The 13,587-nt window shown below is 52.8% G+C and overlaps 5 protein-coding genes across 5 annotated transcripts; 4 read left to right on the forward strand and 1 right to left on the reverse strand.

Moving 5' to 3' along the window:
* Nucleotides 1-554: 554 nt before the first annotated feature.
* On the forward strand, nt 555-1,416 carry AYO21_01262 (hypothetical protein; the record flags this gene model as incomplete). The annotated part of the gene is made up of 3 exons (XM_022651245.1): nt 555-620; nt 669-795; nt 845-1,416. The coding sequence occupies 3 exons, from the start codon at nt 555-557 to the stop codon at nt 1,414-1,416; spliced, it is 765 nt and encodes a 254-aa protein (XP_022516218.1).
* Nucleotides 1,417-1,839: 423 nt separating this feature from the next.
* On the reverse strand, nt 1,840-3,063 carry AYO21_01263 (hypothetical protein; the record flags this gene model as incomplete). The annotated part of the gene is made up of 1 exon (XM_022651246.1): nt 1,840-3,063. One exon carries the CDS (start codon nt 3,061-3,063, stop codon nt 1,840-1,842), a length of 1,224 nt encoding a protein of 407 aa, XP_022516219.1.
* A 1,385-nt stretch (nt 3,064-4,448) lies between these two features.
* AYO21_01264 (hypothetical protein) lies at nt 4,449-8,995 on the forward strand (the record flags this gene model as incomplete). Its single annotated transcript, XM_022651247.1, has 2 exons — nt 4,449-4,490; nt 4,571-8,995. The coding sequence occupies 2 exons, from the start codon at nt 4,449-4,451 to the stop codon at nt 8,993-8,995; spliced, it is 4,467 nt and encodes a 1,488-aa protein (XP_022516220.1).
* Nucleotides 8,996-10,321: 1,326 nt separating this feature from the next.
* On the forward strand, nt 10,322-11,533 carry AYO21_01265 (transaldolase; the record flags this gene model as incomplete). Its single annotated transcript, XM_022651248.1, has 5 exons — nt 10,322-10,360; nt 10,444-10,474; nt 10,523-10,641; nt 10,698-10,862; nt 10,913-11,533. The coding sequence occupies 5 exons, from the start codon at nt 10,322-10,324 to the stop codon at nt 11,531-11,533; spliced, it is 975 nt and encodes a 324-aa protein (XP_022516221.1).
* A 464-nt stretch (nt 11,534-11,997) lies between these two features.
* On the forward strand, nt 11,998-13,587 carry AYO21_01266 (hypothetical protein; the record flags this gene model as incomplete). The annotated part of the gene is made up of 1 exon (XM_022651249.1): nt 11,998-13,587. One exon carries the CDS (start codon nt 11,998-12,000, stop codon nt 13,585-13,587), a length of 1,590 nt encoding a protein of 529 aa, XP_022516222.1.

Consider the following 13,587-nt stretch of genomic DNA (forward strand, 5'->3'; position numbering starts at 1 on the left):
CGGGGTACAGGTACCTGTGAGTAGTGGGTAATAGGGACGGCCGAAGCCCAATATGACAGCCTGGTGACCCAGTGTGGTAGCCGACCATCCGGCTGCGGACCTCTTGTTAGTCTGGCACGTCAACGGCTTTATCACCTCATATAATTGCTGGATCTCATCTCACTCAAGACTTCGACCGCTTCTTCTGACAATTATTGGAAAATCGCTCCTTTCCTCTCTGCCTGATCCTCTCTCACGAATCCTGTTGCTGTACAGTCTATTGTATGCTTCTTGAAACTTGCCACACCTCGTTCTGGCCGTCAGACCCTGGAGATTCGTTCTCTAAACAGATTGTGAACAATGTATAGTTGTCGGTAACAATCACCTGCGGCGGTTAAACAAACACCATTCAAACTTTTTATTCACCCTGAGGACAATCACTCCGGAGTTATTGCTATTCTACCTCCTCAAACGCTTCCCGCAACCAAGTCTCCTTCCCCCTTCCAACATCCATCTCTCGGTCTTTGTCTCCCCCACTACGCGCACCACCCTCTGTCGCAACAATTTCGCCCAAGATGTCTCAAGCTGTACTCATGAAGGAATATAAGGCATTAGCCAAGGAGAAATGGGTTCAGATCGAGGTTGGATGTGGCACAAATCTTCCCGTACATTAAGTCTGACCTAGCCAGATCGATGAAGAGAACATCTACCACTGGAATCTGGCCTTGATGGTCATCAACCCTGATTCACTCTACTATGGTGGTTACTTCAAGGCTCAGATGAGCTTCCCCAAAGATTATCCTTACAAGCCACCGGGTAAGCATATCGGCCCCGTCAGAGTTCGTTCGAGACTGACTCGTTCCAGATTTCCGCTTCTCCAAGCCACTGTGGCATCCAAACATTTATGCCGACGGCCGACTATGCATTTCCATTCTTCATGCCCCAGGCGAGGATATCATGTCTGGCGAAAGCGCTGGTGAACGCTGGTCGCCGGCTCAACGCGTTGAATCGGTGCTCATCTCCATTCTTTCTTTGCTCGATGATCCCGAGATATCTTCCCCAGCCAACGTCGACGCCAGCGTCATGTTTAGGGACGATAAGGAAGCATTCAAGGCGAGAGTCAGACAGGACGTTGAAGCCTCGAAGAAGGACATTCCAGAAGGGTTTGTCATGCCTACACACGAAACGACCATGCCAGTCATCGAGAAGATAGACGATGATTTCTGGAACGATAGTGACGCGGAAGACGTGGATTTCGATGATTTCGACGACTTTGATGACGATGCAGCCAACGGCAGCGAATCGGATCAGGAGTTGAACAACGAATCCGAAGATGAGGAGAACTACGAGGACGATGACGATGACGATGCGAACCATGTTAAAGGCAAGACTCGGGGAGATCAAGTCGACTCTGACATGGCAGAACCCAAGGAGTAAAGGACTGTGGCGTCTAGGGTATGGGCCAGTGCTAGCACGCTTCCAATTTGCCAACAGGAGTTTGCGACGGATTTCCGCTGGCGGTGATCGAGACAAGAAGCCTGAGGCTACGATCTCCGTTCGAGGTTTGAGGGGGATAGTCATTTCCAAAGCCAGTCATTCGAATTCAGCGAAGGCGTCTGGGGTTAGTGTGCATAGGAATCCATCGTGAAATAAGGGGGCAGCTCTCTGAGAATTCATAATGCATGTTATGGGAAAGCAGCCAGCATGGTACCCCTGCTTAAGTTCTGCTTGCCGTGTGGTAGACAGGTTTCAAGGTTGGGTTCTCTGCAAAACAGAATATTAGTTGTCCTATGCTTGGGCTTCTATGCAGTTGTCGTCGTACAAGAGATCTCATCAGCACCGCTGGCACGATGGAGCGCCTCATTTAGCCAACCGCAAAATCTCTTGCACACATCTTTGGGGTTGCTCCTGGTTCACCCAGTGCCCGGCTCCATCGACAAGCACAGTTCCTCGATACATAGACTGGTTTACACTCTGACCATTCTCCATAGCCTCCACGGCACCCGGTTCTTGGAAGGTGCCCCAATCCTGTTTGCCGGCCACAAACACGGTCGGGACGGAAATCTTTGCGCCAGACCACGCTTGCATATCTGATGCGATGTCTGGCTGCGTCTGCACGCGATACCAGTTCAGACCACCTAGGAACGAGGTACGGCCCCATTCCTGGACGTAGATGGCGAGTTCGTCATCCGGGAGCCAGCGGGCAGCACGCGAGGCAACGACTTGGGGGTCTTCCTGGGCCATGTCTCGCGCCACGGCCTGACGCATATTGTCCTCCAGATCCATGATGTAGTACCGTGGCATCTTTTCCAGTTCCGTCGCGGTCCATCCGTCCAGTTTGTGCGGGTCGTTGACGTCCCAGTCCGCAGACTTTAGGTGGAAGTAGCCGCGAAGAAACGTATGCAAAGGCGGACCCGTGGGGTTGGTCATTTCGTCGTTTGAGGGCGGGGTGCAGTAGTACCATTTGTAATGTTTCCTGGGGCGGGCCAGTTGGGAGAGATCTTTTTCCATGTCGACCGGTGGTGGCGGTGCCGTGGAGCCGGCGCCATAGGATGGAGAGATGGAAAGAGGAGGCTGAGGAGCCCCTTTCGAGGGATGCGACATCATCACCAGGGACTGGAACATGTCCGGTCGGGCGAGGGTACATATATATGCGGTCATTGCCCCAAAATCATGCCCTGCGACGCAGGAAACGGAGGTATAACCAAGAGCATGCACCAGCGTGACCGTATCTTTGACGAGGTTCAAGGGGCGAAACGAGGACGCCTCAAGTGGTTTGCGGGAGAAAGTCCTCCCATATCCTCGGTGGTCAAAGGCGACGGCATGGTAGCCTTGTGCGGAGAGCAATGGGAGGATTTTGCGCCACGAGTATGCGAGCTCTGGGAACCCGTGAATCAAGAGAATCAGCTTTGGCTTGGGGCCGGAAGGCGGGAGGTTCTCTGGCAGCGATTCGAGGATGTGGAAGACGAGGCTGTGAGGCGACGTATCGACAAAACGAGATCTGATACCGGCGGGCAATGGAAGTGGTGACAGGGAACTGGGATCAATGGCATCCGCCGGCGATTCTTGATGAGTGTATGCCATGGTCAGACAAGATAGATGGAGGGACTCTAAGGAGCCAGATTGTTGTAGAGAGATACTACGAAAAGTCCTACGAGTACCAACCGTATACAAATACTCTCACGATGCGGGGGAAGTGATGCTGACGACGCCCTCCGAACAGTACTAATTGAGTAATGAAGTGCCAGGTTATCGTCTGACGACTCGTCTTCCCACCCCCAGTGACCGAGGCAGGATTCTAGCACGCTGCCAACGGTCTTTCTGTTGACCACTATCCCTTCAGCGTTATAACCGGAGTATTGCCCTTCATATACGAGAGTTGCAAAAGAACGTCTTGTCTATTACTGGCAGACCTCTTGCCCCTTCGGGCACCGGATCTCATTTGTCCAGACTGGGTGACTGCTTACTTTACCCCGAGCCTGATACCATGGTGGGCCGAGGGACAATCCAAAGCGTGGCATGATATCCGCCTTCGTGCATACGGCATATACAGGACAAGTGGCTGGAGGCCGGCAGTGGTTTCAAAAAGGATCTGATCTCTTGTTAGTAATCGATTAGACTCGAACAGGAATCTAGAGGGATCTGCAGGTTCCGTTGCTGGACGGAGGGCACAATTCAGGGCAAGGCAGCCAAAGGGATGCGGAAGGGAATGCCGAGGGTGATCTATGCACGTGGCTATACCATTGATTTCCGGATTCTGCACATTTGATGCCTTGAAAGAGTCGTCGGTACGTTAAAGTGATACTTTTCTCAAAGAAGGTGATTGTTTGACATGGAGAGTTTGGAGAGTGCATCATCAGCATGAAAAAGGCATGACGTAAGGATTGTCATGCATTATGATTGGTATGTGATCATCAGCTCCACAGACAACCTCGAACCCCCCCCAACACAGCCACAAGTCGATACCTTTTCGACTTGTCACCAGCCGCCTATTCAGCTCAGTCGGTACCTAAGTGTCCACAGTCGCCCACTGCCCAGTAGTGCCCAAGTAGTAGAACTCTGTAGCTTCAGACCTGCTACGATTCCAGTACTCGTAGATACTTACTCAGTTGTTGGCACTCTAGCCCTTTTTTCGCCCCCATCTTTCCTTGGTTACGGAGCTCCCATCTCCCTCACTCCCGCACCGATCCACACCCCAAATCATACCTACCTTGGTATCCCAGAAAACAACCCATCTGTCGCAAAACTGCGACGCACCTCTTCCTTTCCATCGCTGTTTTCGACCTTGTCAGGCGGGAGAGCTCACCTTGAAGCGACATGGGGCCTGTTATCGCTCTTTATCCCTTCGATAACCACTTCAGCCGCTTGGTTTGATACCTCGCTTCCAGTTCTCCCGTCTGCGATCCTGCATCATTCTCCATTGATCGCGTGGCAATTACAGCACCACCATCTCGAGGACCATCGCAATCATGAGTTTCTTGCACAGAAGGAGCAGGTCTGTGTCGGCCTCTGTGAGTAATCCCTTTCGGCGCCCCATTCGGTCTTGCCATTCAGTCCAATGCTGACGTTTGCTCGACTTCAGCGGCCCCAGACTCCTGCTTCAGCTTCCGCCCATCTGGCGGCCACTCAGGCATTCCTCAATAGTCGGGCCTCGCAGGCAAATCTGTCAGCTTCTGCCGCTGCCCAAGCCCTGAGAACCATGTCTCCGACTCCGACCCCGGTGGATCAGATTCAGACAAAGCGCATGATTCAAAGGCAAGCCTCCTCCGGTTCTCTCTCAAGTTCAGCCCGGGGTCGAGGAAGAGGCGGCTTGCAGAGGCAAAACAGTTCTGGGTCTATGACTGAGAGGACGTTTAGAACTCCATCACCATCACCTGCGCGACCTGTCTCGCACTCAGGACTCCAGGCCCCTCCGCTACCGACTATTCCGCAACACTTTGCTCCTCCCCCTCCTCCCCCAACGACACCGCCCAAGAAGAAGAAAAAGAGAGCATCCAGCCAAGAAGCTCCTCAACCTCGCGTACTCTCACCACCACCGGTGCGACCATCAAATCGCGGCCAGAGCCTTGACAGGTACGGATCACCGCACCAGCAACAGCCGTTAGCACCGAACGTTCAAAGGAATACCCCAGTGTCTCAGAGCAATGATCTTGAACGGGTTGATAGCCGGAACTCCATCAATTTTTCGAGACCTTTGTCGCCGCGACCCCAGTCCCCGGTGGCGCAATCCCCGATGGCGCATTCTCCGGTTATCGTGAATGGTGATCGATCTCACTTTAGTGACGTCGCACAAGGAATATCTCCTACCCAAGCCGGAGAGATTCAACACGACCTGGTGCAAACAGCAAACCAGACTGTTAAGAAGAAGAAAAAGAAGGTGGCCAACAGTGCAGTGGAAGGTGGTCATCTTCAGACTGGGACAATGGCGAGCAGACCAATTGTCCATTCGCTAGAACCAATTCCGGAACCACAAATACAAACTCCCTCAGATCAACAGCCGCTTGTTAGAACAAAGAAGAAGAAGAAGCCTACATTCAATGGAGATAGTATTGATTCTCCCGCCACCGAGTCGTCGCGGACAGACTCAGACTCGGATTCGAATGTCGAGCGCAAGCGAGAAAGGAGAACCCAGCGAGCATCGGGGATTTTGCAGAAACAGCCATCTATCGTTCGGGAGGACTGGGAGGGTGAACAGCAGGAGCAAGCCAGCCCACTTCATGCCAGTCAAGGTGCAGATACAAACACGAATACTGCGCCGGAAGTGACACTTCGCAATCAGGTAAAGAGTCCTACGGATGCAATCGATCCTCCTCGGAAGACAGAGTCCGCCATTTCGCCATCGGCACCTAATCAATTTCGTTCTCCGCAGACGCAGGAAACTCACGCACAAGCTGGGCGTGAGGAATCGCCAGCTTCAACCAGTCACCTCCAAGTTACCGAACCCCAGAATACTCGGGGTACTTCGCTCAGTCCCTCACGGTCCACTCGGTTCTCGGACAGGTTGTCTTCAGATCTTGCTGCAGGGCGAAAACACGAGCCTCCTCCGCGGTCGATATCACCGGCTAAACCTGCGCTCAAGCATCATTCCCCTACACCAGCATTTTCTCGTGGCGAACCTCGTGGCGCTAGTGTTACCCCGAGTGAGTCCTCTGATATATCGAGCGCGTCAGCCGACGGTCCTCTAAAACGAAAGAAGTCTGTGCGGGTCAGCTTCGAGGTTCAGCCAGAAATAGTTGGTACCGCCGCGAGTGTCCAGAGTCCGGCAGATAGCCCGAGCAGAGAGAAAAAAGGATGGCTTGGCCTGGGAAAGGCCAAGTCGACGCAGAACACCTTGTCTTCCAACGACGACATGGAAGTGTTGATGAAGCCACGCCCGCAACTTCCATCATTTGGAAGCGTTCGTGGCCAAAAGTTTAGAGATATCAACGATTCCAACACAACCCAAATACCAAGATCGCCTCCGGAAACTCGTGGCCCGCCCGCAGAGGGTAAGATTACAACCTCCTCGGCGACGTCTTCAGAAACATCGAGCACCTACACCTCAAATCTGGTAACAGGTGTATCAAGCGATCATGCTGTTGGGGCTATATTTGCTCAAGAAGCTCGGAAGACCTTGGGGAAGGCGTCTGCAACTCCAAACAATGAGCCCCTGCCACCCGAGGTAACATCCGTAGAAGGCATGGTGTCGTTCTCGGACGAAGAAAATGACAGTTCGGACGCAGAGGAGACGATGCCCGAGCCCCTTGCTCGCGGACCTAGCGAGCTGGAAACACTTGCTGGCACGAAGGCTAGCTCTGCTAAAGCAACCGACCAACCTGCCTCGTTTGAACTTCCCCAGACAGAGGTACCTGTCGTATCCGTTTCGCCACCTACTCCCGCTGAAGAGGCGAAACCAAATGACCAATATTTGGTGGAGGTGCCAGGAGGGTTCCCCGTGTCTGCTGACAATTTAGCGGGCAAGGGTGATGAGTTGCGCACAGCACGCGGAGCACCGCCTGTTGCGAGTGTGACCCCTGACCTGGACTCACATGCAGCCACGGAAGCCGTCGACGATGATGTGTCGGACAATGATAGCATTTACAGCGATGCGGCAGAGGATCCTTCGGAGATGGAAGGGATGGGATTCGGCTCAATTGACGCCATTGTGGAAAGTCCCATTGTATCTCCGCCAGCCCTTCTTACTTCACCCGAGAGTCCTCTGGCGCCGGTATCATCTTCCAATTCTCACGATGCGCGAGGCGCTGGGTCGTGGGAGGAGACACAGGCTCACTGGAGCGGCATCGCAGAACAGACACGATATCTCCCTAGCCAACACACCATTGAGAACAGACCTGCACCTCCGACTACTGGCTACAATGTGCCGCAGCCGGTTCGAATTCCTGATCAGGAGCCTTTGCAAATGAGGACTATAGAACCTGCCACGACAGCATACAGCAAGATAACACAGCCTGCACAGCCTCGACCTGCACGTGCCCCTGCATCAAAATCATCTGCATCACAGCCTAGACGCAAAAAGAAGACGCCTGCTGCAATTGCTGCCGCTGCATCTGTACCTGCGGCAGCGGCAGCTGCACAAAGACTGCCGGACTCACCACTGCAAAGAAAAATGCAACCGTCTGCCTATCCAACAATCGAAACTCATAACCTCGGATATGCTGCGGCCGCCGCTGCACCTTTCCGACAGTCAATGCGAGCCAGCTCTCCCCCGGAGACCGAACCCGCGTTCCGCAAGACCATGCGTAACGAGAATCGCAATTCAATGCCAGCTTCAACCGTTGCCCCCCCGCAACAACGAAGGAGTCAGACATTGATTTCTACTGCACCAAATCAACCCCGCGCAGCGCTTCAGAAGAAACATATGCCTCTCCCCGCGGCGGCTGCAACTTCTGTAGTATCGGCTCGGACACAACCTGTCCGGCCGGTCTTGTCGAATGACAGTGACTCGGAGAGTTCGTTCCGGAAGGCTCGTCGCAGCAAGTCTACTACAGGCGGCAAATATACAATGCGTAGAAGTATGAGAGGTTCGGACGAACCGACTTTGCGAGGAGACAGGCTTAATGGCGTCCGGTCGGTTTCGCCTGTAGGCAGGCGACCGTTCTCCCCCCCGGATGGCTCTCACACCATGAGAACTTCTATGAGAGGATCCATCGATAATGTACCGACACTCCGTGCGTCGAACGACGTCAGACGGTCATCCTCGATGTTTAGTCGCCGCCAGCCAAATACAGCCACTACTCTCTCAATGAGTCTCGGTGGGCAGAATAACCGGTCCCGTATCCTTGACTCGGACGACGAAGATGAACCGCCTCAGCGCAGCAAATGGCGCTCACGTTTCGCCGATGATAGTGACGACGACACGGATGTGCCACAATTTACACCGGTGCGCGGCATTCCACGCAGGAATAATGATGCTGACTCCACCGACCTGGACGACAGCTCGGATGAGGAACGAGCCAAAACACAAGCTGCACCGAAACTTCAAATTCCCCAGGTGAATACAGCTGCACCCGCCGGCAGTGCTGAAGCCCTGTCTCCCAACAGCGAGAAGAAGCGGGGATTACTTGGAATGTTTCGCAGCAAGAAGCCAAAGGAGGAGTCGCCTTCGCTAGTGGTTGACTCCCCTCTGAAGCCGCTCAAGACCACGGATACCAACAAAGCATCGCGGCTTGGATTCGCCTCAAACGCCGAAAGAGATCAAGCCATCGCACTTGCAAGAGCGAAGTTGGAAGCGTCGAAAGAACTGCAGAACCCTGGTGGACAACAGCATGGGCATGCCAAACTCCACCGTCGACACATGCCTGAACGAGTCATGAGTGATTCATGGCCGTTGCCTCCTACATTACCAACTGACAATGCTCGACCGAGCACTATGGATGGGCCACCAACGCGGAACGGGACGACGAGGCTGAACCAAGGCAGCATGCGCAAACCAGATGAGTTTGCCGAAGCTATTGGTCGCAGCGGGAAAAAGAAGAAGTTCCCCATGTTACGCAAAGCCTTTGGGCTGAAAGATTAACTTGGCTGTTTTCGATTTCATTTTCAGTTTGATGTTTTCCTCGAGCACAATGATACCATTCTCTGTCTCATCATTTGTTTCAAAACACTGCTTTTGTGATTGGAATACGCACGAGCTGCACGGTTAGTTGCGGGGATGTCAAATACGCAGGATCTCAAAAACGGTATCTAGAGGGAGTCAGAAAATCCGACAATATGGGCTGGATTTCTGCTGTGTGAGAAGATGGAACTACAGAACATAATCAGGTCATTCCACCTTCATACCCTGATAATCAGTAATATATCTATCTTTATACGTACACGTACATGAATCGAGCAACAGGGGGACGTGACGAGCAGCGTGCAGAGGATGGAGCACATGCTGCATACCTTGGCGCATACGAGTTGCAAGCCATGGCAGACTAGGCTTTCCGAGACGCCCGAAACGTTTTCCTATCACCAGTAGCTCAGTAATTGTTTTGCTGATGCAATATTAGAGTCAGAGGATTTCTGGAACGGCGGATGTTTCTTCCTCTGCGACGACGCTGTCCGCGACACAGAGTGGGTGGCGACTAGAGTTACGGGGATCCTGCATTGAGGCAATGGAAGCCGGGGCGTGTGTCGGCCGTGATTGTCAAGCACCAACGCTGAGTCAGGATCCAGGATTGAGGTAAGCCGTCCTCAGCTAATGATTTGTTGGTATCGAGAAGTTGTGGTTCCGTTTGCGAGCAGCGTGAACTCATATGCCTGAAAGCCCGACTTATGTCACTGGTGACCGCTGTCCAAGGTTTAGGTAAGCCCGATGGAAATATTGAAGATCAGCATGAGGCCAAAGGCAAGATCTCGATTGTGTTGCAAACGAGCAAATGTTAGTCGGAGGCATTCTCGAATTTCGGACCGTGGAAATACATCGTCGAATGTTGGGACGCGAGAAACAAGCCATATTTTGCTGGGATTTCAAGGAGAGACCGGAATTCCCTGACTAGGAAGCCTGCCCGAGTGTTTCCGGCCCTGACATTGGCCAAGCTTAGGTACCTTGGGGGACTCTTTAGGGGTATCTGCTGTAGGGATGTAGGGATGGAGGGGCAGCCCGAGGGGTGCCAGCGACCCTGTCACCCTGTTGCCCCACCTCCCGATCGCGAGCTGGTGGCGTCCCTCCCCTCCCTGTTAACTGCTTCGTCACAGGCCCGTCAGAATGAGACGCATTTGCTTAAAACCACCCGGCGCAGCCATTTTATCCAGAAGAATTTTTTCCCCTCGTCTTGATCAAGTGAACTCCTTGGGCCATAGTTGCATCGCTGAAACCATCCCAAAGACCTAGCATATATCACCACACCGAATTCCAACCATGACTTCCTCTCTCGACCAACTCAAAGCCACTGGCACCGTACGTTCTCGTCCCTCTATCCTGCTCCTCCCGAATTCCCGCCAATGTTCAACGTCGGATGAGGCACTGACCAAGCTCAATAGACTGTCGTCTGCGACTCGGGTGACTTCCACAGTAAGTTCGTCAACATCTCAAGCCTGAATTGTTGCTAACCTGGTGCAGCAATTGAGAAATACAAGCCACAAGATGCCACCACAAACCCCTCCCTCATTCTCGCCGCCTCCAAGAAACCTGAATATGCCAAGTTGATAGATCCTGCGGTTGAATATGGCAAGGCTCATGTAAGTCGGACTTTCTCGTGGCTTGGGCAAATCTCATACTGAACAACGTGCGCTAGGGAAAAACCATTGACGAGCAGGTCGATGCCACTCTCGACAGACTCTTGGTCGAATTTGGCAATGAGATTCTCAAGATCGTTCCGGGCAAAGTCTCGACCGAGGTGGATGCTCGATTCTCCTTTGATACTCAAGCTTCGGTGGACAAGGCTCGTCACCTCATTGCGGTAAGTTTGCAGCTTTCTACTGCGAGAACCAACAGGCTCACAATCCGCAGCTTTACAAGTCCATCGGCATTGACAAGTCCCGCGTCTTGATCAAAATTGCTTCCACCTGGGAAGGCATCAAGGCCGCGGAGATCCTCCAAAAGGAGGGTATCAACTGCAACTTGACTTTGATGTTCTCCCTGGTCCAAGCCATCGCAGCCGCCGAAGCTGGTGCATTCCTCATTTCGCCATTCGTTGGCCGTATCCTCGATTGGTACAAGGCTGCTATGAAGAAGGACTTCCCTGCCAACGAGGACCCCGGCGTCAAGAGCGTGCAGTCCATCTTCAACTACTACAAGAAATACGACTACAAAACTATTGTCATGGGTGCCTCATTCCGAAATGTTGGCGAGATCACAGAACTTGCTGGCTGCGACTACCTGACTATTTCTCCCAACTTGCTTGAGCATTTGTACAACTCGACCGATCCGGTACCCCAGAAGCTCAAGGCCGATGAAGCCAAGTCGCTCGACATTCCCAGGCGCAGCTACATCAATGATGAACCCTTGTTCCGTTTCGACTTCAATGAGGAGCAAATGGCGGTTGAGAAGCTGCGAGAAGGCATTAGCAAATTCGCGGCGGACGCGGTCACATTGAAGGGCATTCTGCGGGAGAAGCTTGAAAAGGCCTAGGCGCATTTGTGCGGGCTTGTCGTGAAGATTGCTGAATGAGTCGCCTCGAATTTAGGGCCAAGATTCCATGAATAATTCCCATCCAACGGACCCTTCTAGATTGGCGGATGGCGGTAACTTTCCAAGAAAAAGGATGGCAATGATAAAACATTGTGACACGAGTTCCTTTCCGTTCCCCATCTGCGTACGAAATTACCAATAACTGTTCGGCACACCTTCTAGATGTGTGCCGCCTCACTCGCTGCGTCATTTCCAAGATCCGTAGTCAATCTGACGACCATCGTGCCAACCTTTGACCACTATCACTTACACGGTACAGGTAACCATTGTACACACATAGCGCCCCTGAGTGCGACCCGCCAACTCAATGGCTTTCAATATACAGCTACGGTGACAGCGACATGTTTGTCCGGTGCTGAATCCGCTCATTGCTCCTACCCTGTCCGTGTATCCCGCCCGTCGCCATGAAGACCATGCGGCCAGGGGAAGCCAACAAACGAGGGAATGTGGTGACAGCACGAATCGTTCCTATATTCCTCCTTGGCATCATTGGGTACTCATCATGGGTGCTCACGGATCTCGTGTGCCTCAAGTATCTCATCCACCCGAAACATTCACTGCTTGTCCGCCGCGAGACCAGTTCTGCGATCGCCGTCCTCGTTATATTCTACCTTCTCCTGCTTGTCACGCTGACATGTTTCGGCCGCCTGATCTTGACGATTATAACAAATCCTGGCCTCATTCCGCGTGGGGAGCAGTATTGGATTGAGAAAGAACGGCAGCGGTCGAGCGGGAGGAGTGCACCTCGTAAGGAAGAGGCACTCGAGTATGACTCGACGGAGGGATATACACCCCGACACCTCCGCCCACAGCAGGATCGGGAGGCCCTTGGTTTCCGCGCTCAAGACTTCTGGCACAGGGACGTCTTCGTCTGCGGCTGGGACGGTCGCCCACCATTCTGCTCAACATGTTACAACTACAAACCCGACCGAGCACACCACTGCAGAGAACTCGGCCGATGCGTGCTAAAGATGGACCACTTCTGTCCCTGGGTTGGCGGAATTGTGTCTGAAACGTCGTTCAAGTTCTTTATACAATTCACATTTTGGGCAGCCCTGTTTTGCCTGCACACCCTGATTGTCATGGCGTACTATTTCGCCCGACGCCGAAGTGAAGAGCCTGGGAATTTCATTAACGTGCATTGGATACTGACCTTGATCTTCGCGACATTGTTCTTCATTTTTACTGCAGGCATGTGTGGGTCCAGTTTGCAATTCGCTTTCATCAATTCTACCACCATTGAAAATTTCACACGCAAGACCAAGGTCTGGTATCTGGCGGTATATTTGCCGCCCAGGGTTCTAGAGCATTATCACAAATCGAAGAGGACGGATTTGAGATTGATCACTTATCCGAGGCCTCCCGAAGAGCAGTTTCAGATTCTCAAGCAGCAGGGCGCAAACATGGGTGATAGTGATCAGAACGTTACGGCACAAGCCACGAATGGAAATGTGACAACTCCAACGCTGCCACCGAGGGCCTATGATCCGCTCTCGACCGCAACATCCTCCCCGAACGATGTCGTGTCATCACAAAAGACCACAAACACTCCTCTCTCTCCATCAGGTTCGCAACCCACCGTTTCAGGACCTACAAATCCTTCAAAAATGGAGACGCGTGTGTTTGCCATCCTCGAATCCCCACCTGGTGGTAATCCGTTCGACATTGGTGCAGGGGAAAACTTTAGGGAGGTCATGGGTTATAAAGTGTTCGATTGGTTTTTCCCATTGAGGGCAAGTCCCCTGCTTGACCATAGTGACCCGGTGAGTATGTATAAACTCGGGTCTGTGGTAGAGAGCATGAAGCGGGGCGCGGGGATCAGCGAGGGAGAGGCTAGCCTGAGACATAGGGGGAAAGATGCAGATACGACCAGCGAAAAGAGAAGCACAAAGTCCAAGGAAGTTAAGAATGTAAGTAGGCAACACCGTCGAAAGCATATGAAACGCAAGCATTCACGCCCGGCTGCGAACGAAGACTCTCGGGCGAAGCGTTGA

The sequence above is a fragment of the Fonsecaea monophora genome (assembly GCF_001642475.1).
Source record: "Fonsecaea monophora strain CBS 269.37 chromosome Unknown Scaff5, whole genome shotgun sequence".
NCBI lineage: Eukaryota > Fungi > Ascomycota > Eurotiomycetes > Chaetothyriales > Herpotrichiellaceae > Fonsecaea > Fonsecaea monophora.